The 23,688-nt window shown below is 38.6% G+C and overlaps 1 protein-coding gene across 1 annotated transcript in view; it reads right to left on the bottom strand.

Annotated features, from left to right (window-relative positions):
- Window positions 1-1,682: 1,682 nt before the first annotated feature.
- The window catches only part of LOC117098186, a 46,826-nt gene continuing 24,820 nt past the window's right edge, over window positions 1,683-23,688 (bottom strand). The window contains exon 3 of the mRNA XM_033236591.1: window positions 1,683-1,986. Coding sequence (XP_033092482.1) covers window positions 1,836-1,986 — 151 coding nt within the window. The 3' untranslated portion in view covers window positions 1,683-1,835. The remainder of the gene's footprint in view (window positions 1,987-23,688) is intronic.

The raw sequence follows: 23,688 nt of genomic DNA, 5'->3' as shown, positions 1-23,688 counted from the left end.
CATTACACCTGAGCAGTCTCCTTCACTCAATCTAGCTACCACAAGGGAAGCAAAGTTCCCTGAATCATAACATCAAAGCATTCCATTATGTTTTCTATTAAGTTGTTTTGTTCTTTGAATCATAGTCTATTTTAATTTATCCTTTTAGAAAGAAAACAAATTACTTAACTTGCATTTACCACTAGAAGCTTCACTACAGCTAGGCTTGGAATTGATTTCAGGCCATTTTTTAAATAAATGATGGTCCTCAATGAAGGATAGAATATTTGATCAATCAATATTGAGGAAATAAAAGGGTTCAGGTAAATAAGAGAGAAGAAACCTATTTTTCTCAAATATTTTAAATATCTAATAACCTATTCCTCATCTAAAACAAGCCAATGACTGGAAATGATGGTCAGAGGAAGGTTTTAGCAGCCCTGTGTAATACGACGTGTCATGTTGGATCACTATTACAGAGAACAGCTGTCATGCTGCATTTTAGTAACTCTACATATTGCCAGAGAAATAAACAACTCTTTTAACCACAGAAATCCAACGTAGCTACTTTCTACATATTCTTCTTTTAGACATTTGGTGAAGAAACTACTATGTGTATTAAATATATTTTACATTAGTTTTATCACAAAAAAGAAAAATGAGAATTCTATTGGATGCTAATATAAATTCTGAATGGCATGAAAGAAAAATTAAAATCAAAGCTGATCTTAATTAACAAAATGTATTTTCTGCTTACATGTATATACAACTATTCATATACAAAGGCACACACATTTGTGGTTTTGAAAAATAATTTCAAAAATGTATTGAACAATATTATATATGGCAAGAAAACTGCTCTTTTTGAAGGATCTTTTAAAAAGTGTTAAACTTTCTTAGATACTTTGAACTAGCAAAGCTCAACTTCATCACAATTATACAATACCACTGCACACTTTCGATTTTATCTGGAGTAATATACCTATCCCCTGAAATAAACTCTGTGAACTTCCTGCTCAGAGATTTCATTTCAAGCCTTGAAAATGCAGGAAAAAATGCCAAATATACTTGCCCCAAAAGGAAAAGAAAATTTCAAGGGTGTCAGGACATTTTATCACATAAAATATGGAATTGAAATTTGTATCTGAGCAGGCAACACACCTCCAAAAATAATACAATAGTTATCACAAAATACATGAACAAATACTAGATTTGGCACAAACCACTCCATGCAGCTATTGATCAAATCACTATTGAAAGCCTTATTTCAAAATCTATGGCCCTTTTCTACTCTCCAACAGACATTTCAGGATGCCACAACCTTGCAGTTCCACTCTATCATGAATTTCCCCTAAATACACTTAGCAGAAGAATGAGAAACATCACGTTTTTCATTTAATTTCTAAAGAACATCACATCCTTTAAGAAAAGGTCCTTGACATTTTAAAATGCAAAACATAAAAACCCTAAAGAAAAGAAACAAACATCGAAAACTTGTCTTCAAAATCACAAAAACTTTATATGCTAAGTGTTCTTGTAAAATACCACACACACAAACTCATACTCATACCCACCCACCCAACACACACACACACACACACACACACACACATATAGCCTCATAATATATCACACACATATATATAGCATCAATTACAACCGAGAAAAGCCAGTTTCAGAACGGTGGCTTCAAATTGGATGCATTTACTCACACCTAATTCTAGTTCAGTTTAACTGGTACAGAGGTATTACAATACCTTGTAACAAAAACCTGCAGGAAGATTATAGCAAATTGCTTAAACGTCAAACCAAAGACTCACATAATTTCATCATAAAGTGAAATCCGCATCCAACTCTCAAAGAATGAGAACATCCTTGCACTTACCTTGGCCTTGTCCATTCCCCTGATGACCCCAAAAGACCACAGTCACCATCAACAGCCCCGGAGCCCACGTCCACATCCTTCTCGTGACACTTTCATGTCTTCTGGCCATTGCATCTTCAACTCTGCATATTGAGCGGGTGGATGTGAAAGTACAGTAAATTACATTCTTAGAGAAATATACTACAGCTCAAATCCCGTATCTAATATGCATTGTGCATTTCTGAATTATCTTGCTTACAAGGAGGTACATTTGCTTCCCTTTAGGATTGTCATATTGATGATTAATATGAAAGCTCATTCATCTTTAACCCTTATTCTAAGCATTCATCTGAATTACATTTTTAATATCATTTTCCAAAACAGGCCATGTAACCCATGAATGTTAAAAAGTACTCCCAATATACACATTGGAGTTCAGCCAAGCAAAAAAATTGTGTATGGACACTACTTAAGTATAACTTAGGCAAATTAATGAATGTAATATACCATGTAGTCTCTACATATATACAAAAGGACTTTTCAACACATTTATGTAAGTTTAGCATAAATACCCTTGAAAATAATCTCAAGTGTTAAGTGGTATTCTAATTATGTCAGTAATTTTAACTGAATAAAGAGATTTATCATGTGCAAAAACTAATCTTGTTTACCTAAAATTGAGAGTAAAATTAATTACAGAAGTTACAAAACACTTGTAATTTTTATTTCAGATACATAACCCACAGGAATTTTCATATATGCAAAGATTATACATATATATGACAATGTATATTTGAATGTTCATTTTGAAACTGCTTTTCATATTGATACATGAAAATATATAATGTCCACCAAAGCATTTATTTATTCATACATCTGAACGATACACAATAGCTCAAAAGAATAAACTTGAGTTGCATGTACTAATATGGATAAGTGTCAAAAATAAATAGTGAAGCAAAACTAGGAAATTAAATAATGATAAGTCCAAAACTATACCTTCCATATGTAAACATGTACAATAGTTAAAACTATACATTTTATGTTGCATAAATATATAACACAGTATAATAATGCATAAGAATGATAAACACCTTCAAGACCAAAGTTAGGAAATTACAAGACTACAATTTAAATGGTTAGCAGGTGGAATTTTAAATCAGAGGTTACTCCTAAATCCCAATTTTTCCACAGTTGACAAAATACGGAGTTAAGAAAAGTAAACTTAATGATTTCCAGAATGAACCCTTTATTCAAAATGCTACATAATCACAATTCCAATAAACTTGCAAGGGAATCCAGTCAGCCACAAGTTTTCTTTCTCCCTTTCTCGTACATCAGAAACGGGGAGGATTTAATTACCAACTTTGCATTACTTAATTTCAGACTTATAGTATCAGAGCTAAAGAGAAATTTAAGAAACACCTAACTCAACCTCCCCATTTTAAATGACCAAATGAGTTGAGAAGGTTACAATGACATTTCTGAGTTCATATGTAAAAACAGAATTTTGATGACAATGACAGGTTAAGTACTAATAAACACTCCATGAAAAGTTACTGTAATCCAAGTTATTTTACTATGCTAAATGCCTTACATTCTTTACCCAATATAGTTTTCACAGAAATCCTATGAACAAAGCACTTTCAAAATTTACCACTTCACAGCTAAGAAAAACAAGGCTTAGAGAAATGCTACACCATCCCCTAGTTGTGAGGTTAGTAGGTACTGTTGTGGAGACTGAGGCAAAACAGGGTGATTTCAAAGCCTATGCTCTGACCAAGTAAACACTAAGCAGGAATTTAGTTCCAGATCTCCCAATTGTAGTCCAATAATCAGCCAAAAAATGATGCTGAGAAGAGAGAAAAAAAGATGTCTTGTGTATGGAGCCTCATGTATTTGGTCCCAAATAAACATCTTCAAATTGAAAATCATTAGAGCATAAGGCAATAGAATTATTAGCTTGTTTCTAAAATCATCAACCTTTCCCAAGTTGAACACAGAAGTGTATTTTATCATACCTATATGTATGTATAACATGTGTTTATATAAGTATTCCTGTGGTTTATGTATCTAGATTTGGAATTTTGAGTGTTTTGTGATTATTTATTTATTTTATTTATTTATTTATTTATTTATGTTTAAAGTCTCCCTCTGTCTCTCTGGCTGGAGTGCAGTGGTGTGATCATAGCTCACTGCAGACTCCAACTCTTAGGCTCAAGCGATACTTTTGCCTCGGCCTCTCAAGTAGCTAGGACTACAGGCACACACCACCACCCCTGGCTAATTTTTTTATAGAGATGGGATCCCACTATGTTGCTTGACTGGTCTCAAACTCCTAAGGTCAAGGGATCCTCCCACCTAGACTTCCGAAAGCAATGAGATTATAGGTGTGAGCCACCTTGTGTTTCTGATTTCTTCAATTAATTTTACCCATAAATTTAATTACACATTAATTTTGTATACATAATGAATCTCTTTTGAGGTTTAAATTACTGATAGAGTACCACTTAACTCAAAACTTGGAATGTTTTGTGAATGAATTGGGGTATCCAGGGCAAATCTCAACCGCCACACCAGCACACATTTGAATTATTAATAATTTTACATTGAAGAAAAAATGACGAATGTTACCAAAGAACAACAGTGATGGCTGATTAACTGATTAGTGGACAGTGTGTAAGATGGGAAGTTGTTGCCAAAAACCAACATTAGTGATATATGTGGATGTGCATGTAGTGTGTGTACACACATTCTTTTTATTTTGCTTTGTTTTGAGACAGAGTCTTTCTCTGTCACCCAGTCTAGAGTGCAGTGGCACGATCTCTGCTCACTGCAACTTCCGCTTCCTGGGTTCAAGCAATTCTCCTGCCTCAGCCTCCCAAGTAACTGAGATTACAGGCATGTACCACTATGCCTGGCAAATTTTTGTATTTTTAGTAGACAGTGTTTCACCATGGTGGCCATGCTGGTTTTGAACTCCTGACCTGAGGTGATCCGCCCGCCTCAGCCTCCCAAAATGCTAACATTATAGGCATGAGTCACCGTGCTCAGCCTATACATACTCTTTTAACTACTACTTGCAGAGCTTTGTTCCCTTATAATTATAGTGGAACTATTTTTACTTAGTATCAAAATATCCAGATCCACCCATCAAATTGTAAATAATCCTTCAGTAAATTACTTCTGCAAATTTATTTTTATGTAAAATTTCCTAAACTTCTTACCTACATTCAGTAGTCATTTTAAAGGCATAATTTTTACTATTTTATATAGAACTGAGGCAGTATTTGAAAAAAATCTCAAAACACTCTTCAGGAAGGATTGGCATATAAAACACCAGTTCCAATATATATTTTAGCAGCATTTTAAAGGACAGATATTTTTCAAAATATTATTATAATTTAAAAAAATGTAACCTTCCTCTCTGAGTTGATGTTTATGGAAAACTGATATTTCATAAATGCCAAGTTACTATGATGTATTATCTAAATGCTGTCCCTGCCATTCTATAAATATAAAAACCATAACCTCCTAACTTTGGTATTAGTCAACAATTGTGCTGATGAAAAGTAAAATCAATTCATTTAAAACAATTTTTCCATGAAAGAAAAAACAAGAAACTTATAAGAAGCATGGCAGATGAACCAAAAAATAAAGTAACATTAACCATAAAGACATGCCATGGACTTCTCTAATCTTGTTTTGGAACACCCTTTTCATGCATATGAGAATAAAAATTAAATACTAAATACCTACTTTATGTATGTACTTTCACTTGTATCTATTGCTCTTTAAAGATTAAAATAACTCCTAAAGCCTGGATAGTTGAGCCCATTGTGCTCTTCTGCCCATAAAATAGATTGGATATGCAGCAAACAGAGAGGTAAAACTTAGGCTTCCAGATTGGTTATGACTATGGAAACACACTTCCATTCAATAGTGTTCATCTTGCTCTTTCAAATGTTTAAGGTCACAAGGCAAAAGAGAACAGACTTTAAGAATGTTCACGTATTACTTCTTGTCTTACCCAACAGCTACATTAGTTTAATTAGGCAAGCGTTTTGGAGTAAACAGCGCTGTGAAATGTGTTGTGGAGTCCAGAGGCTCCACAGCCTATCTCCGGATAGTTGTTCTGTCCGACAGAGCCTAGAGAAATACCACCACAGTTTGAGATGCATTACATCTACAGGTACCAACTAGGAAGCACAGTCCTGAATTCAGTGGCTTTAGAACACATTATAAGAGCAAATCGAAGCTTCCGGGTATTAGAACCACTGCAATCACAGAGCATCTCTAGGTTCGATCTGTGGCCAGCATCAGAAATCTGTCTGCCCTCCCGGAATGGTTCCACTCCTCATGTGGATCTTCTAGATAGTTTTATTCTTCCCCAGCCAGCCAACTTGACCAACAAGCCTAGGTATATTATGTATGTATAAAGTTGGTTCTTAAATAAAGTCCATTTCTATATCTAAGTAAGTAATGCCTTCAGACTTGCTATTTCATTGTTATCTAGAAAGAGTGACTCTAGTTAGCTTCTAGTGTCAGTTTTTCTAGCAGCTTCTTCAAAAAAAAAAAAAAAAATCCTCTCTGGAACAAAGCTTCCTTGCAAGTATTGCTGTTGGCAATAGTCCTCTTTACTGAAATGCTTGTCCAGTGAAACTTGGGCTGTGCCAGTGAGCCTGCAGGTTGATGGTCCTTTTGTTGAACTTCTCCATTATAAAGCAACCTCTCTGATCACCCTTTTAAAACTAAAGACCAAAGAATCAAACGAGATCAGGAAATGACCATAGCTCACAGGTCATCAATTCCTGTTCTTAGCATATTACAGCACACAATCTAAGCCAGAAAAACACAGCAGAGCCCGTTACAGCTCTCGAGTTCCAGTTATTAACATTGATTTTCTTCAATGGAAAATTTTCATTAGAAGCCATCACATGACTTATATTCAGTAATAACTTAGATTAAGATATATACTGGAGCCTTTGTCCTTAGACTAGGTGCCACTGAGTCACTATTAAAAGGAGTCTTTTTGACCTTAGTAAATTCTCACAGGTAGGGCTTATCTCAGTCTGAACTGTACCTGGGCTTTAATAGTGATGTCCAAAGTCCTGTGTAATTCAAATTAATATTGTAATGTATATAAATTGTATATATAGATATAATACATGTATGCATTTACAATTATTTATTTTATGTTTTAATAAGATAAAACTTAGAGGCTAAAATATGACTCTAGGCCATCATGCTTTAGAATGAAGAGCTCGGACATGGGTTGGAAATGTAAATTTTGACCCCATTTAATTTCTGTGACAAATTAATTAATATCTTCAAGGTTCAGTCTCTATGTACGAGACAAATGAAAACAGCTCTAAGACTCCTGAAAACTCTAAAGTAGTAAAATTCCACAATGCTGTTAGTTCAGATAAATCATTTGCCAATTTGCCCCACAAGAACCAGACATCTTTAAATGGTAAAATAACATGCACATCTCTCCCCCAAAGTGTAGTGCATAAACGTTCTGCTTCTGAAAGACACAGGATGCCTCTAAAACGTACTGTCGGGGTATTAGTAAGGAAATGTTGTATCAAAACTTCTGCAGATGTGGCCCTGAAATACACATTGTAGTAAATCCTCCAGGCCTCTCAAGTTAGGAGTAACTGGTTTATAAAATTGTACTTACTTAAAAATTATAGATAAACATTTCAGAGTAACCCAGTTTTTCTGATCTGAACGAAACAAGGCTCTATGTTGAGACTGACTTTTCAGTGAAAAACAACTTAATGACAAATCATCTATGTCTAAGTGTTGCGGGAAGTCAGGGACCCTGAACGGAGGGACCAGCTGAAGCCGTGACAGAAGAACATAAATTGTGAAGATTTCATGGACATTTATTAGTCCCCAAATTAATACTTTTATAATTTCTTATGCCTGTCTTTACTGCAATCTCTGAACATAAATTGTAACGATTTCATGGACACTTATCACTTCCCCAATCAATACCCTTGTGACTTCCTATGCCTGTCTTTAATCTCTTAATCCCGTCATCTTCTTTGTAAACTGAAGAGGATGTATGTTGCCTCAGGACCCTGTGATGATTGCGTTAACTGCACAAATTGTTTGTAGAGCATGGTCACTCTATTCAGGGTGGTGGAAAAATACTGTCCTTCATTTCCTGAGAAAGGAACTGTATATGTAAAAGTATGGGATCTTGTTGCAACATTCAGGGAAGTGGTCTCAACAGGGAATTCTGTTCCTGTTGCTGTTTGGGATGCTTGGGCCTTGGTGCGTGCCGTCCTAATACCTCCTCAACTTTTCCATCCCGCAAGGCCTTCGTTATCTGGTCAGCCTCTCCATTCAGCTGCTCCTCCCCCACCTAACGATACTGAAAATTCAATGTCTAACTCTGGTAAATGTGACTTAATGTTACCCCCTACTTATCTTACTGTTTTTCACGAAGAGAAGAGCCTGTACTTGAAACTCCTGCTGCTGTGACTCACACAGCCCAGGACCATAGATACGTTAATTTTTCCCTCTTCAAAGCTTTGCAGCATTTGCCTCTGGGTGTCACCTCATGGCTCCGGGACCAAACTAAAATTTACCTGTAATTCTGCAGGCCCTCCTCCTTCCACTTCAGCCCCTCACCCTCCTGTCGTTTTGGTTCCTCAACTGGTCACGTTGCCATCCACTCAGCCTGCTTCTCTGTACCCTTCTCCACACACAAACGCCAGAAATCACCAGTGAACTTGTGCTTCCTCTACTCCTTCAATTCTCCTTTCTCACACTCTCAACCAGTCTGCGTCGGTATGCGCCACTCAATCTTACTTTTTAAAAAGAATTTAAGGATGCTTCTACTTAGTATGGCCCTACTTCTCCTTCTGTTAAAATGTTATTACAAACTTTCTGTACTGAGGTCACTTTGCTTCATTCAGACTGGGGCCTTTTGGCAAAAGCTGTTCTGACCCCATCTCAGCATTTACAATTTCGTACCTGATGGTCAGAAGAGGCTCGTTTGCAGGCTCAGCTGAAACGGACTAATGGCATTCTAGTTACTCAGGCTCAGCTCACAGGTTCCGATAGTTTCTCTAACACTTATGTGCCCCAGGCCAAGCTCCTGTTTCTTTTACTATTGTTAAACAAGCTCAATTGCTTTTACTACCTAAAATCATTTTAAACAAACGAGCTAATAATACACGTGGCCCTGGGATGGGCTCTGGAGGTGAAAAGGCCGCTTCTTGGATTAATGTAATTTCTAAACAAATGGCCCACCTGCACCGTATACAGTCAAGGAAAAAAGTTTTGAGGGCCTAGTAGATCCTGAGGCTGAACTTTTTATTCCACATAACTCTTATGGTGCTCCCAGTCAGCGTATGATGGAAAACATGGGGTTTGTTTCCGGGCTTGGTCTCGGTCCAGAGCATGAAGTGATTACTAAACCCCTTCCAGTTACTATAAAAGAAAACAGGGCAGGTTTGGGTTATCCTTTTTAGTGGCGGCCGCTGCCATGCCTCCTGATCCTATCCCTTTACAATGGAAATCTGACACACCTGTCTGGGTTCGGCAGTGGCCGCTTTCTAAAGAAAAACTGGAGGCTTTAACTCAATTGGTTTCTGAACAGTTACAACTTAAAAATGTGGAACCCTCTCTTTCCCCCGGAATTCTGCCGTGTTTCTAGTAAACAAGAAATCAGGCAAGTGGCGGATGGTAACCAATATAAGGGCCATTAACGGTAAAATTAACCCTATGGGAGCCGTCCAACCTGGCATGCCTGCCCCCGCTTTAATACCTAAAAATTGGCCTCTCACAGTTTTTTATCTTAAAGACTGTTTTTTTCATATTGCTTTACATAAATCAGATTATGAAAAATTTGCTTTTACTGTACCATCTATCAATAATCAGAAGCCTGCAGCTTGTTGTAATTCCTTTAAATCAGCTCAAAGTTCATGCTGCCTTTCAACATTCAGTACTGTGGCAAATTCACTTGGTTGATTTTATTGGTGTTATTGACAATCATTATCCAAAAAACAAATTGTTTGATTTTATAAAAATGTCGTCTTGGGTGGTCCCTCGATTAACCAAAGATCAGCCCATTCCTGAGGCTGTTACAGTGCTCACTGATGGCTCCAGCAATGGCAATGCTGGCTATGTAGGTCCTACAGACAAGCTTCTTTCTACCTCTTATACTTCTACTCAAAAGACAGAGCTAATTGCTGTGATTACTGCCTTACAGGGTTTCCCCAAACCTTTAAATATTATCTCTGATTCTACTTAATGTGGGAAAGAGGATACGCTTGTGTTTCACCAGATCATCATCAAAAGAAAACCACAGAGAAAAGATGTCTGCCCTTAGACGTGGTGAGATCTATGCCAACTCCTTAGTGTTGTGCCCGAAGTCGCGAGACCCCAGTAAGTGACCACCAGAGTCCAGAGTCAAAGCCAAATAGCCGGGGTCGCTTTATTACGAGTTCGAACCCAGACCTCTCCGCTTTATACAATGGCAGGTAAAGAGAGAGGCCCCGGCTGCTGTTTTAGGGTTTCTTTTATAGCGAGGTACAAACAAGTCACAGAGAAACAGTAGTTACAAGCTTATTATTGGTTAACATTTAAAGTTGAACATTCGGCAGTTTCTGGTTGTTCCCGCCTTTTTCGCAACCTCAAACGGCTGGGGGTTTTCCAGATAAGTTGTTTGTGTAAGCCCGGGGGGTGGTCACATGCATGTATGTTGCAACCTCAAACGGCTAGGGGTTTTCTAGATAAGTTGTTTGTGTGAGCCCGGGGGGTGGTCACATGCATGTATGTTGCAACCTCAAACGGCTAGGGGTTTTCTAGATAAGTTGTTTGTGTGAGCCCGGGGGGTGGTCACATGCATGTATGTTTAGAATTTTTCCCTTAGGGGTTTTCTATCTCACTAGAAGCTGGCACATGGGTCTGATTCAATCCTCTCTGATGACAATGGAGACCCATCTAACTAATCCCACTTCTAATTACCTTTCTTTTTCTCCTTACAAACCTAAAAATCTCACCATTTCTACTAGCCGGAAAATAACATCCCTCTGTTTTTCTCTTCCTCCTTCAGCACTCAATCTCACTTACAATGGGTTTTATTTAATGATTCTCCTCTTTATACTTTCTGTCTCACCAGTTTCCTCTCACACTGATTTACCTGCTACACATAATTATTCTTATTGGGCTTCTGTGCCTTTCCCTCCACTTACTCGACCTCTCACCTGGATGGACGCTCCTGCGGAAATCTACACTAACGATAGTGTGTGGAAGCCTGGAGCTACAGATGACCATTGCCCTGCTCGACCAGGAGAAGAATGCACTGCATTTAATGTTATCACGGGTTATAAAAACCCTCTCTGTGCCTCGGACATGCACCTGGTTGTATCCGTCTAGAAACTCAAGTCTGGGCTGCTTATCTTCCAGAGAGATCAGCTACAGAGGAACTGGTACATTTGGCCTCCAGCCTCTCTCCTTTAAGACAAATGACAGGGGGAGTAGTGGGAGATGCCCCATACTTTCAATATAAACCTGCAGGAAAACCATGCCCTAAACATTTTGAGGGCCCATCTAAAACTTTAATTTGGGAAGATTGTGTTAACTCACATGCATTAATATTTAAAAATGACTCATATGGTTTAGTAACAGACTGGGCACCAAAGGGCTATTTAAAAAACAACTGCTCCTCTGGCGGAGGAGATGCCTGGAGGCTACTTATTTTATTTCTTATCGGGAGAAGGAGAATCATCATTCTACTTTGCATAGGAGGTTCAGCTCATTCTTTCCCTTAAAATGGGAAGATAAAGGCATCACCCCGCCAAGGCCTCCTATGATATTCCCAGAACTTTGGAAATTGGCTGTTGCCATGTCTGGACTGTGAGTACGGGAAGGGGAAACTTTTCTGTCTATTGTCCCTGCTACCATCCCCTGTCCTCAGTATCAATGTAGATCCAGACATTCTGCTTTACTTACCTCCAACCTGACTGTTCCCATACAGAGCTGTGTTAAGCCTCCTTACATGCTTGTTAGTGGGAAATATAAAAATTTGGATGAACAACCAAACCGTCCAATGTATTAATTGTCATTTATATACTTGTATTAACTCCCATTTTGACTCCGGGAAAATGTAATGTTAGTTCGAGCTCGAGAAGGAATCTGGATTCCAGTAACTTTGCCCAGACCCCGGGAATCGTCCCCCTCAATACATTTAATTAATGAAGTGCTACAGCGAATTCAAAAAAGATCTAAGAGATTTGTTTTCACGTTAATCGCTGTGATCATGGGCCTAATTACAGTCACTGCACTGCCACTACTACCAGAATGGTGTTACATCAATCTGTTCAAACAGCTCATTTTGTTAATGATTGGCAAGCCAATTCCACCCAAATGTGGAATTCTCAACAAGGCATTGGTCAAAAATTGGCTAATCAAATTGATGATTTACGACAGTCTGTTATTTGGCTCGAGCATCGCATGCAATGTAGTGCGACTGGAACACCTCTGATTTCTGTATCACCCCGTATTCCTATAACAAGACTGACCATTCATGGGAAACGGTCAAAGGACACCTTCTGGGTAGGGAAGATAATTTATCATTGAACATAACAAAATTAAATAAACCAATTTTTGAAGCCTCTCAAGCTCACTTATCCATTGTGCCTGGAGCTGAGGCGTTAGATCAGGTGGCAGAAAATCTTTATGGATTGAACCCCATGACTTGGATCAAGTCTACTGGGGGCTCCACTGCAGTAAATTTTGGAATCGTGTTTCCCTGTTGAATCAGCTCGTTTTTAGTGTGCTGGACCAGTCAAAGAATCCTGCGTCAAAATCGAGAGAATGAACAAGCCTTCATCGCCATGGCACATTTATATAAAAAGAACGGGAGAGATGTTGTGGGAAGTCAGGGACCCCAAATGGAGGGACCGACTGAAGCTGTGGCAGAAGAACATAAATTGTGAATCTTTCATGGACATTTATTAGTCCCCAAATTAATACTTTTATAATTTCTTTCGCCTGTCTTTACTGCAATCTCTGAACATAAATTGTTAAGATTTCATGGACACTTATCACTTCCCCAATCAATACCCTTGTGATTTCCTATGCCTGTCTTTACTTTCATCTCTTAATCCCATCATCTTCTTTGTAAACTGAGGAGGATGTATGCCACCTCAGGACCCTGTGATGATTGTGTTAACTGCACAAATTGTTTGTAGAGCATGTGTGTTTGAACAATATGAAACCTGGGCACCTTGAAAAAAGAACAGGACAACAGCAATCTTCCGGGAACAAGGGAGATAAGACTTGGAGCCTGACTGCACGGGTGAGCCAGGTGGAACAGAGTCATATTTCTCTTCTTTCAAATGCAAATAGGAGAAATATCTCTGAATTCTTTTTCTCAGCAAGGCACATCCCTGAGAAAGAATGTGCCCTGACGGTAGGTCTATGAATGCCCCCTTAAGGCAGCCGCCTTTTATGGTCTAAGCGAAGGGATGAAATAAGCCTGGGTCTCCTGTAGCGCTCCCAGGCTTATTAGGACGAGGAAATTCCCGCCTAATAAGTTTTGGTCAGACAGGTTGTCGGCTCTCAAACCTTGTCTCCTGATGAGATGTTAGCAATGACAATACATGCCCGAAACTTCATTAGCAATTGTAATTTCGCCCCATCCTGTGGTCCTATAATCTCTCCCTGCCTCCACTTGCTTCATGATATTTTATTACCTTGTGAAGTATGTGATCTCTGTGACCCACACCCTAATCCTGCACTCCCTCCCCTTTTGAAAATCGCTAATAAAAACCTGCTGGTTTTACGGCTCGGGGAGCATCACAGAACCTGCCAAGGTGTGATGTCTCCCCCAGACACCCAGCTTTAAATTTCTCTCTCTTGTACTCTTTCCCTTTATTTCTCAAACCAGCAGAGACGCACAGGAAATAGGAAAGAACCCACGTTAACCATCGGGAGTGGGTTCCCAATATCTAAGTTTAAATGAATATAACGAAGAGACCTGAAAACTCAGGTTTGGTAGTACTCTTCCAATCATTTGAGAGCTCATAGGAGCCACAGAGCCCTCAAGAAGCAGGGTGATTTCTCCTCCTAAACACCATGAAATTATTTAAGTGAATAAAACCATTCCTACTTACACTGATACTCTCTCAAGTGAACTTAAAGTTAAGCTATCTCCAGCAGACCAGATCCCATATCTCATTTATTAACAGAGGTTGAGAAAGTTCTGTTTCTTGGAAATTACATGAAGTGAATAGACTGTGGACTTCACTGGACTTAGTGGTCTATATTTAACCAATTCCCTTAACAAATATATATCAGATGCTATATTAGTTTCTAAGCTGCAGGGGTGAATAAGAAAGCCATAGTCCTGTACTCCTAGGGTTTTAATTCTGAAGACGAAGACAGGTACAGAAACCCAATTAAACAAAGAGAGGAGATTATTACAAAATGTGTTCACATGCAAAGTCAAGCAAGGGACTGAAGACACAACAAGGGTGTTGGGGGGAACATTAAACAGATATAATCTTAATTTGGATTATATAAGATTTATATATATAATTTTCATATATAGAAATTTTAATTTGGGCCGGGCATGTCGGCTCCTGCCTATAATCCCAGCACTCTGGGAGGCCAAGGTGGATGAATCATTTGAGGCCAAGAGTTTGAGACCAGGCTGATCAACATGGCAAAACCCCATCTCTACTAAAAGTTAAGAAGTTAGCCAGGTGTGGTAGCGCGTGCTTGTAGTCCCAGCTCCTCAGGAGGCTGAGGAAGGAGAACTGCTTGAACCCAGGAGGCAGAGGTTGCAGTGAGCCAAGATTGTGCCACTGCACTCCAGCCTGGGTGACAGAGCAAGACCCTGTCTCAAAAGAAAAAGAAAAAAATAAATATTAATTTGGATTATACAGATTTTAACGACTTCTTTCAAGTGGTACTATTTAAGCTAAAACCTGAGAATAAAAAGATCTAGCTTTTCATACAATACAGAAAGGTTCGTCTTTTAGGGAAAAAACTCACTATGTTCAAGGGCCCTAATATATGAGCAAGATCTTGGCATTTAGAAGAAACCTATGAATTGGATGAAATGAAAAACTGAAAAGTAGGAATCTGGATGAAGTACAAAAGGAAGAAAGACTAATGTGAGATGTGGTTGAAAGAGAAGGATATGTGAAACTGTACAGGTATTTATTAGTAATGATGAGGAACATAGGTCTTAGTCCAAGTACACCAGAAAAGTATGGAGAGTTGGAAACTGAAAGACATGTTAAGAAATGACTTTGGTTTCTATGTAGCTAACAGAGTGTAGGAGATTAAGAATTAAAGTAGGTTGACTAAGGATGAGCCTTGGAAAATAGAGTAGGTAAGAAAATATGTGGATCTGGCTAGACTGGGGACATTGAAAATCAAAATAAGTGGAGGAAATTACAGATAATTTGGAACCAAAATATTTTTTAAATGAATGTTGAATTGGATATTGTCAGAACATTGAGGAAGGACCAAAAAGGACTTATAAGCTTCTAGCATGGCTGGCAGTGCCACTTACTGACATACGGGAAACCAGGACATGTTACATCTGAGCTATTCGAGTGCTACTGTCATGTAAATCATCAACTCCCAGAACAAAGGTCTGGGCCAAACTCTAAAACTGGAAATGATTAGCTCTTTAGCAGTGTTTAGAGCTTAGAGAGAGTATGTGTGTAGAGAGAAAAGAAGAGCAATTAGGATGGAACCCTTACAAACATCAATATTTAAAAGTTGGGAAGAGAAATAGAAACAAATAAATTGTTCTATTAATAGTGGGAAGATGAAGCTCAGGGTAGGGGCAAGGGAGTGCTAAAGATGAACTATGGCCTTTGAACATGGAAACTGAAGGCAAGAGAGTACTGATGGATTGTGAGGGAGCAGCTATAGCTGTGGCCTAAGAAGAGTCTCAATGAAAATGAAGGACTGTAGGAATGAAGATATCTGAGCCAATGAGCTAGCAAGGAGTGATGTCCAGGAGGCAGAATATTTGCATCTAGATCCCGGTGGTACATACCCTTATAGAAAATGTTTCAGATTTGACGACAATAAACTGGGGCAAAGAAAAAAGTAATGGAAATAAAGATGTCAAAAAATGGGGAGCAGAGGTTTTTAACAGTCTTTTCATGTGAATATTGAGCCACTAAAATGATGGCTGAACTTGCCTGAAGATGATAGTGAGCAAAAGATCTAAAGCCTTAAATAAATGTCAAGAGGCCAGGTGCGGTGGCTCATGCCTGTAATCCCAGCACTTTGGGAGGCTGAGGCGGGTGGATCACCTGAGGTTAGAAGGTCAAGACCAGCCTGGCCAACATGGTGAAACCCTATCTCTACTAAAAGTACAAAAAATAGCTGGGTGTGGTGACGTGCACCTGTAATCCCAGTTACTCAGGAGACTAAGGTAGGAGAATCCTCTGAAACCGGGAGGAGGAAGTTGCAATGAGCTGAGATCACACCATTACACTCGAGCCTGGGCAACAGAGCAAGACGCCATCTCAAAAAAAAAAAAGAAAGAAAGAAAAAAAAGAAAAGAAAAAGATAAGAGTGCCCAGGAAGGAGGTAAGGAGGTTTGTTGGTAATGGCAATATCAAAGGGGCATGGCCGATATTTCCAAGGGGTTTGAGTTTCAAAGGAACAGTATAATTTGCAAGAATGGGAGAAATTGACAGTCTGGAAGTTGTAATGGGAACCAAGAACAACCACCTCGTCTTCCAGCCATAGGTATGTGGAGGGTGAGAAAAAAACCTGTCGGCCGTGCGCGGTGGCTCAAGCCTGTAATCCCAGCACTTTGGGAGGCCGAGACGGGCGGATCACGAGGTCAGGAGATGGAGACCATCCTGGCTAACACGGTGAAGCCCCGTCTCTACTAAAAATACAAGCCGGGCGCGGTGGCTCAAGCCTGTAATCCCAGCACTTTGGGAGGCCGAGACGGGCGGATCACGAGGTCAGGAGATGGAGACCATCCTGGCTAACACGGTGAAGCCCCGTCTCTACTAAAAATACAAAAACTAGCCGGGCGAGGTGGCGGCGCCTGTGGTCCCAGCTCCTCGGGAGGCTGAGGCAGGAGAATGGCGGGAACCCGGGAGGCGGAGCTTGCAGTGAGCTGAGATCCGGCCACTGCACTCCAGTCCGGGCGACAGAGCGAGACTCCGCCTCAAAAAAAAAAAAAAAAAAAAAAAGAAAAAGAAAAAAACCTGTCTCAATGTGTAAAAGCTAGAGGAAAAATTGTACTTTGGTATCAACCAAGCTTTGTTTTAAGATAATTACAGAGCAATATGGAACTTAGCAACAGTCAATTTTGACAGTTTCCTGCAGCTTAGTAAATACTGCAAAAAATTAAGATTTAACACAAAAGTAGAGAAAAATTTTAATGGCATAGCACCTTTCTTCAGAATTCCTTAAACCAAATAATTCTGTTCTTCTAAATCTCTCCTTATACTGTCAACTAGGCTTCTTATTCAATGAACAGTTTAAGTCTACCAAAACACACACACACACACACACACACACACACATATACACACACACGTCTTATCCAGCTCCAGATCTCATTTTTGAAGGTACATTGAAAGTACCTAGATCATTCTATAATCATCAGCTATGGAGATTGTGAGCAATTGGAACAAGTCTTCTTGGAAAAGAAGTTCCCTGTGTATAAGAAAAAAGAAAAGAGTCCAACTCTGGGGACTGACTTGGCTGAGTCGTCACTATACACCCTGGCAAGAACTCAGGCAGTAACCAGGACTCATACACTCTGTCAGAGGAAATGGAAACCACACGTGTGTGATCCTTAGTTCTCGGCGGCCTGGCCAAAGCCTAGCATCTGGGTAAGAGTTCACTGACTCGAATTAAATTTTGTGAAGGTGAAGTGGTTGTTAAAAGGAGAGATCTATTTACAGAGAAATAAGCAGACATAATGTCTGCACTATAGATAGGTATATACCTGCTTTTTGCAAAAACAGTTTGTACCTTTGAAATGCTGATTTGCCCAGGCCAGAGCTAACTTATAAAGAAGCTGGGGCCGGGCACGGTGGCTCACGCCTGTAATCCCAGCACTTTGGGAGGCCGAGACGGGCGGATCACAAGGTCAGGAGATCGAGACCATCCTGGCTAACACGGTGAAACCCCGTCTCTATTAAAAATACAAAAAATTAGCCGGGCGCGGTGGCGGGCGCCTGTAGTCCCAGCTCCTCGGGAGGCGGAGGCAGGAGAATGGCGGGAACCCGGGGGGCGGAGCTTGCAGGGAGCCAAGATGGCGCCGCTCACTCCAGCCTGGGCGACAGAGCGAGACTCCGTCTCAAAAAAAAAAAAAAAAAGAAGCTGGGCGCGGTGGCTCACGCCTGTAATCCCAGCGCTTTGGGAGGCCGAGGCGGGCGGATCACGAGGTCAGGAGATGGAGACCATCCTGGCTAACACGGTGAAACCCGTCTCTACTAAAAATACAAAAACTAGCCGGGCGAGGTGGCGGCGCCTGTGGTCCCAGCTACTCGGGAGGCGAGGCAGGAGAATGGCGGGAACCCGGGGGGGCGGAGCTTGCAGGGAGCCAAGATGGCGCCGCTCACTCCAGCCTGGGCCACAGAGCCAGACTCCCTCCCAAAAAAAAACACACACACACACAAAAGAGAGAGAGAGAGAAAACCATTAAAGAAAGGCTGTAATACACAGCAACACACAGACACACATATACCTGTGTGTCTGTTCTTCAGTTATCACAGTTTTTCTATACTGACTCCTAACATGACAAACATGTTACCTTTTATTTTAGGAGAAACTATAAGTAGAAAGAGGATAATTTATTAAATCAGTATAGAATGTTCCTTGTTTAGCATAATTCTAAGTGTTTCTCAGAGGTCTCAGTAGTCAATCTCTATTATTTGCGGCCATGCTGGCATTTGGGAAATTCCACAAGAAACTTTTTAAATGTGAGTTTGGAAAAGGGAAAAGGATTATAAAAGTGTCTTTTTTTTGTTCTGCATTCTGTGTGGAATATATATTTTGTGCTACCTGCTCGCGTTAGCTTGTGATTGCCTGTGACTATGTGGAAGATACAGTTTATGCGACTATGTAAGCAATAATCTGAAAGTTAAGAAATGTAAACATTGGTTGGCTTCGTTGCTAATTAGGTAAATTGCCTTGTAATAGTTACTTAACCTCTCAAAGATTAATTATCTTAAGTGGTACATTGAAGGTTCCATTCATATTGACTTTAGTAGACTTATCCTGCTCAAAAGTAAATTTAACAACAGAAATTATTCTAGACCTCATTATTTCAGGAGACCCCATCCCAGATTTTATTCCCAACTTCAAGAAATGCAGAGAAATTTTAAAATTGGATTTTTTCCAATTCAACAGAACATAACTGAACTAAATAGATTTATGTATAATTCATTATTTCAACCTTTAACGCTATATCCAAGCAGTTTGTTTTCACCATAAAGTGATAGCTGTTCAGACCAATAATTAAAGAGGACCTTGGTACAGAATGACAGGAGAGGATAATCGCCCTATTTTCTATCTTCCAGCTACTTTCAATGCCCTGAAGTTTTATTCACACCCAAATATTAGAAACCTATCTGAGAGAGTGTACTCAAATGATAAATCATGCTAATTTCTCAAGAAAAGTGTTACAGAATAATAAATGCCTTCCTGGTCAAAGCACTGATGCTCTGGAAATAATTTTTTTCCAAATGAGGTACAGGAATTGTTATGACTATTAAAAGTTGGTATATGATATCTGCCAAGTTCGACTGAACTTCATTTAAAAATCTACTATATTAGGGCCAAATGTAATGACTCAAATTAGTGAACTTAAAAATTGTTTTAAAATGTTTGATGGAGACATTTCAAATATTGATCTTTGATTTATCACTGTTACTTTTGCTGAATTCAATTTGCTGCCAAGATTTATTCAGATTAATCAAATGCCATAAACTCTGATACATAATGTTCCTTAACACCTTAAGAACTTTTAAACAGGTCAAATGTTGAAGATATGCTTTTAGTGAAAGTGTATCTGAGCACATGAATTCTATTTAATACAGTTTTTTAGAAGACTAACAAAGAAAGAAGATTTAGGAAATTAGGAAACATTTTTTAAACCTTCTAGAGGGAATTAAACTACTGAAAAATAATTTCAATTTGTGAATCTAAAGGCATTAATCAGAAGATAAGAAAAAAGTAACCATAAAACTTTATGGGGGTAATATTTGTTATAAGGATCGGAAAAACAACTAATAGATATTAGGCTTAATACCTGTGTGATGAAATAATCTGTACAACAAACCCCCATGACACAAGCTTACCTATGTGACAAAGCTGCACTTGTACCCCTGAACTTAAAAGTTAAAATTTAAATAAATAACGTTGTGCTATTAATTGCAAGGTGCAGGGAACTTTTAAGAATTTTATTTCTTGCAAAAGGAAATTTGATTCTTTGCTTAGGGCCTTCCTAGCAAAACCTCTATTCTTTGGATGAACTTCATACTCCTACAAGATTTAAGGACCATCATATTTGTCAGATTTTTTTTTGTTTTACTGTGAGCAGTTTACAGAATATAAAGAAAAATCGCATCCGAAGGTGCACTACAGTTTTTTATCAAAAGGAACATTTTTGTTTAGTTTTAAGAAAATATGACAAATTTAGTTTTCTGACCTATTACCAAGTTAGACATCTTGAGTGAATTGAATCTTTTATAATCCTATTTGGTTTTAATCCTATGACTCTGGAAAACTGTCAACTATCCCCAATTTTTCAACTCTGCTCCTTTCCAGTACCTCATCTATATGACTATTGTAGTACTTTTCATCTGCTTCTGCCACTACACTATGGGTGTATTACTTAACATAATGTCCCACACATAAGTGGCTGGCAAATATATACCTAAAATAAAGAGTAGAAATTGAATTATAATTGAGTATCCATTTGCCTCATATTCTGGTGTTCAATTCAAATAACTCAAGCTACTCTCAAAACTTCAACCCTCCCTGGGAGTGCTGGACCAAAATATCCCAGATTATAGCACTCTCAGGCTAAAATTATTAATGCTTCTGTAGTTTCAGAAAGAGTATCAGGTTATTCGACACAACCTTCCATGCACCATCCCAGCCTCATATAATCAGAGGACACTTAGATGACTTTAGTAGCCTTTAAAAGACACCCTCCCCTTTTTAAATTAATTAATTATTTATTTATTTAATGGAGATAGGGTCTCACTCTGTCACCCCGACTGGAGTGGCATAATCACGGTTCACTGCAGCCTCCACCTCCCGGGCTCAGGTCTTCCACCGCAGCCTCCTGAGCAGCTAGGACTACAAGCGCTAGCCACCATGTCTGGCTACTTTTTGTATTTTTTGTAGAGATGGGGTTTCACCACGTTGCAGGCTGATCTGAAATTCCTGGGCTCAAGCAGTCCATCTGCCTGGCCTCCCAAAGTGCTGGGATTACATGAATGAGCCATTGTGCCCAGCCGACCCCTCCCGTTTTTTAACCTTCATATTGTTTATATAATCATCCTTCATAAAATAGAATACTTAATTACTCAGTGATTCTCATTATTCTAATATGAAGAACTATCTTAAGAAAATAAATTCCCAATACTTCGTAGAATATCCAATTTAATTCTATACATCAAATAGAGAAAAATAAAAGCCATCTTACTGTGTTAGTTTCTTACTGCTATTATAATGAATTAACACAAACTCAGAGGCTTAAAACAACACATTTTTTTTCTTTATACTTCTGGGGGTCAGAAGTCCAAAATGGGTCTTAGTGTGCTAAAATCAAGTTATCATCAAGTCTATATTTTGTCTGCAGATTCCAGGAAAGAATTCATTTTCCTCCCTTCACCAGATTTGAGAGGTCACATGTATGCCTGAGCTCTTGCAGGAAAGAATTCATTTTCCTCCCTTCACCAGATTTGAGAGGTCACATGTATGCCTGAGCTCTTGGCCTCATCCTTCATCTACAAAGCACACCACTTCAACTTCTGCTTCAGTTTCCCCAAGCTCTTCTACTCACTCTGGTCTTTCGGCCTTCCTGTTTTAAGGTTCTTTGTGACTACAGTGGGCCCACCTAGGTAATTCAGGATAATCTCTCCATTTTAAGATCAAGTGATTAGCAATCTTAAATCCACCTGCAACCGTAATGCTCCCATGCTGCCTAACAACATATTCAAAAAGTGATCCTACTGGGGGTCATTATCCTACCTACACACTAAGTAACGGACCAAAAGGTAAAGTTATCTATCATGCATTATCTATGGCAAGGAAATAATACATTATAATGATTTATCTTAAAAAACTATGTTAAAAGCTTTGGTCCTATTCTATTGATTAAAGTTTTAATATATTCCAGATAAATTTCATGTCCTCAATGCTAACACATTGCGCACAGTAGATGGCCTTTTAAAAATATTACTTTATAAAGGAATATTTAAGGTAATCTGGACAATAGAAAAGGAACTTTAGTTGCTATGCCACAAAAGGCCAGATTTCCGCACATTATACCTCCTACCAGTGCACACATGTGCCAGACTCCTTCCTAAAAGCCTGTTTGTGTTTCCTATGTGCTTAGCAATCGTTTTTATTCTCATGACTGTTTATATTAAGTCCTATTTCTTAAAGCATATCTTCATTTATTTGTTTTCCTGAGCCTACCCTTATTTCCTCCTCTGAACTGGATTTCATCTGGTATGTATTGCACAGGTTTGCACACTTCATTGTACTCTACAATATCCTCTTATGTTCTGGACACAGTTATTTTTCTCCATCGTAAGATGATAAGTGACTTCTCTGAGGACTTGCCACCTTAGTATGCAGTGGTGACATCACCTGCCCAGGCTCTGTCTGCAATGTGGAATTTAGTACTTTCCAACTTCTAGTCTAACTTGAACTTCATAACTAAGCAGAGCTGCCTTTTGAGGGAATAGTAGGGTGTCTGCCCCTAAATGTCTGTGTAAATGCAGAAACACATTTGGAAACATAACTGACTTTTATGTACAGAAGCCAGATGCATTTCATGCCCATGCATGCTTAGGGAAGTTCCTCTCATATATCACAATAAGCATCTGTTCCACTGAATTCCACTGCAGGATACTTATCACACTTAGACAACAAAACATTTAAGGAAATAAAAGTTCTTTCCAATAAAAACATGCATCAAAAACTGTGTGTATGTTTAAAAAAAAAAAAAAAAAACCTTCCTCTATAAGGCCACAGGAACTACTAAAAAAAAGCTTTCTTGAAATATATTTTCTGATAGGCATTTAGGCCCTTGTCTTATATAAGATTTAGGGAAAGTGATGTGTGTGTCTTTACACTTAAAAGGCTGCTTTCAACAGCAAAGGGTATGCTTTGAGGTATCAATATAGTTTTGAGAATGCAAAAGTTTAAAAGAACTAATGGAATACATACTATCCAGATATGAACATGCATTTGCCATTATTTTCCTATTATCTACTGTATTAGAAACAGAAGAAAAATTATGGAAATGTCTGTTTTCTGTCACTATGAATACCTGTTTATTAAAGTTAATGAATTACTATTCTTTAAACATTTTAAAAATAGACTCATAAGTGACAACTTTCAGAGAAAATAAGGGTTTTTGGATATATGTATTTACTTATAACATGGGTAAAATTAATAATATAATTTTGTTAAAATATTGACTCCATATAGACAATGCTCTCTATTGTTTTTGCATTTTGTTTAACAATAGAGAATCTAATACATTTAGTGTTCATGAGTTTCATACAGTTTCCTGTCAATGTACTTTGTCTTTTTTTGTTGGACTACTAATCATTTATTTATGATTTGCTGGA

The sequence above is a fragment of the Trachypithecus francoisi genome, unplaced genomic scaffold, assembly GCF_009764315.1.
Source record: "Trachypithecus francoisi isolate TF-2019V2 unplaced genomic scaffold, Tfra_2.0 Contig00107, whole genome shotgun sequence".
NCBI classification, from domain to species: Eukaryota; Metazoa; Chordata; class Mammalia; order Primates; family Cercopithecidae; genus Trachypithecus; species Trachypithecus francoisi.
This window is presented reverse-complemented; position numbering and strand designations above follow the sequence as displayed.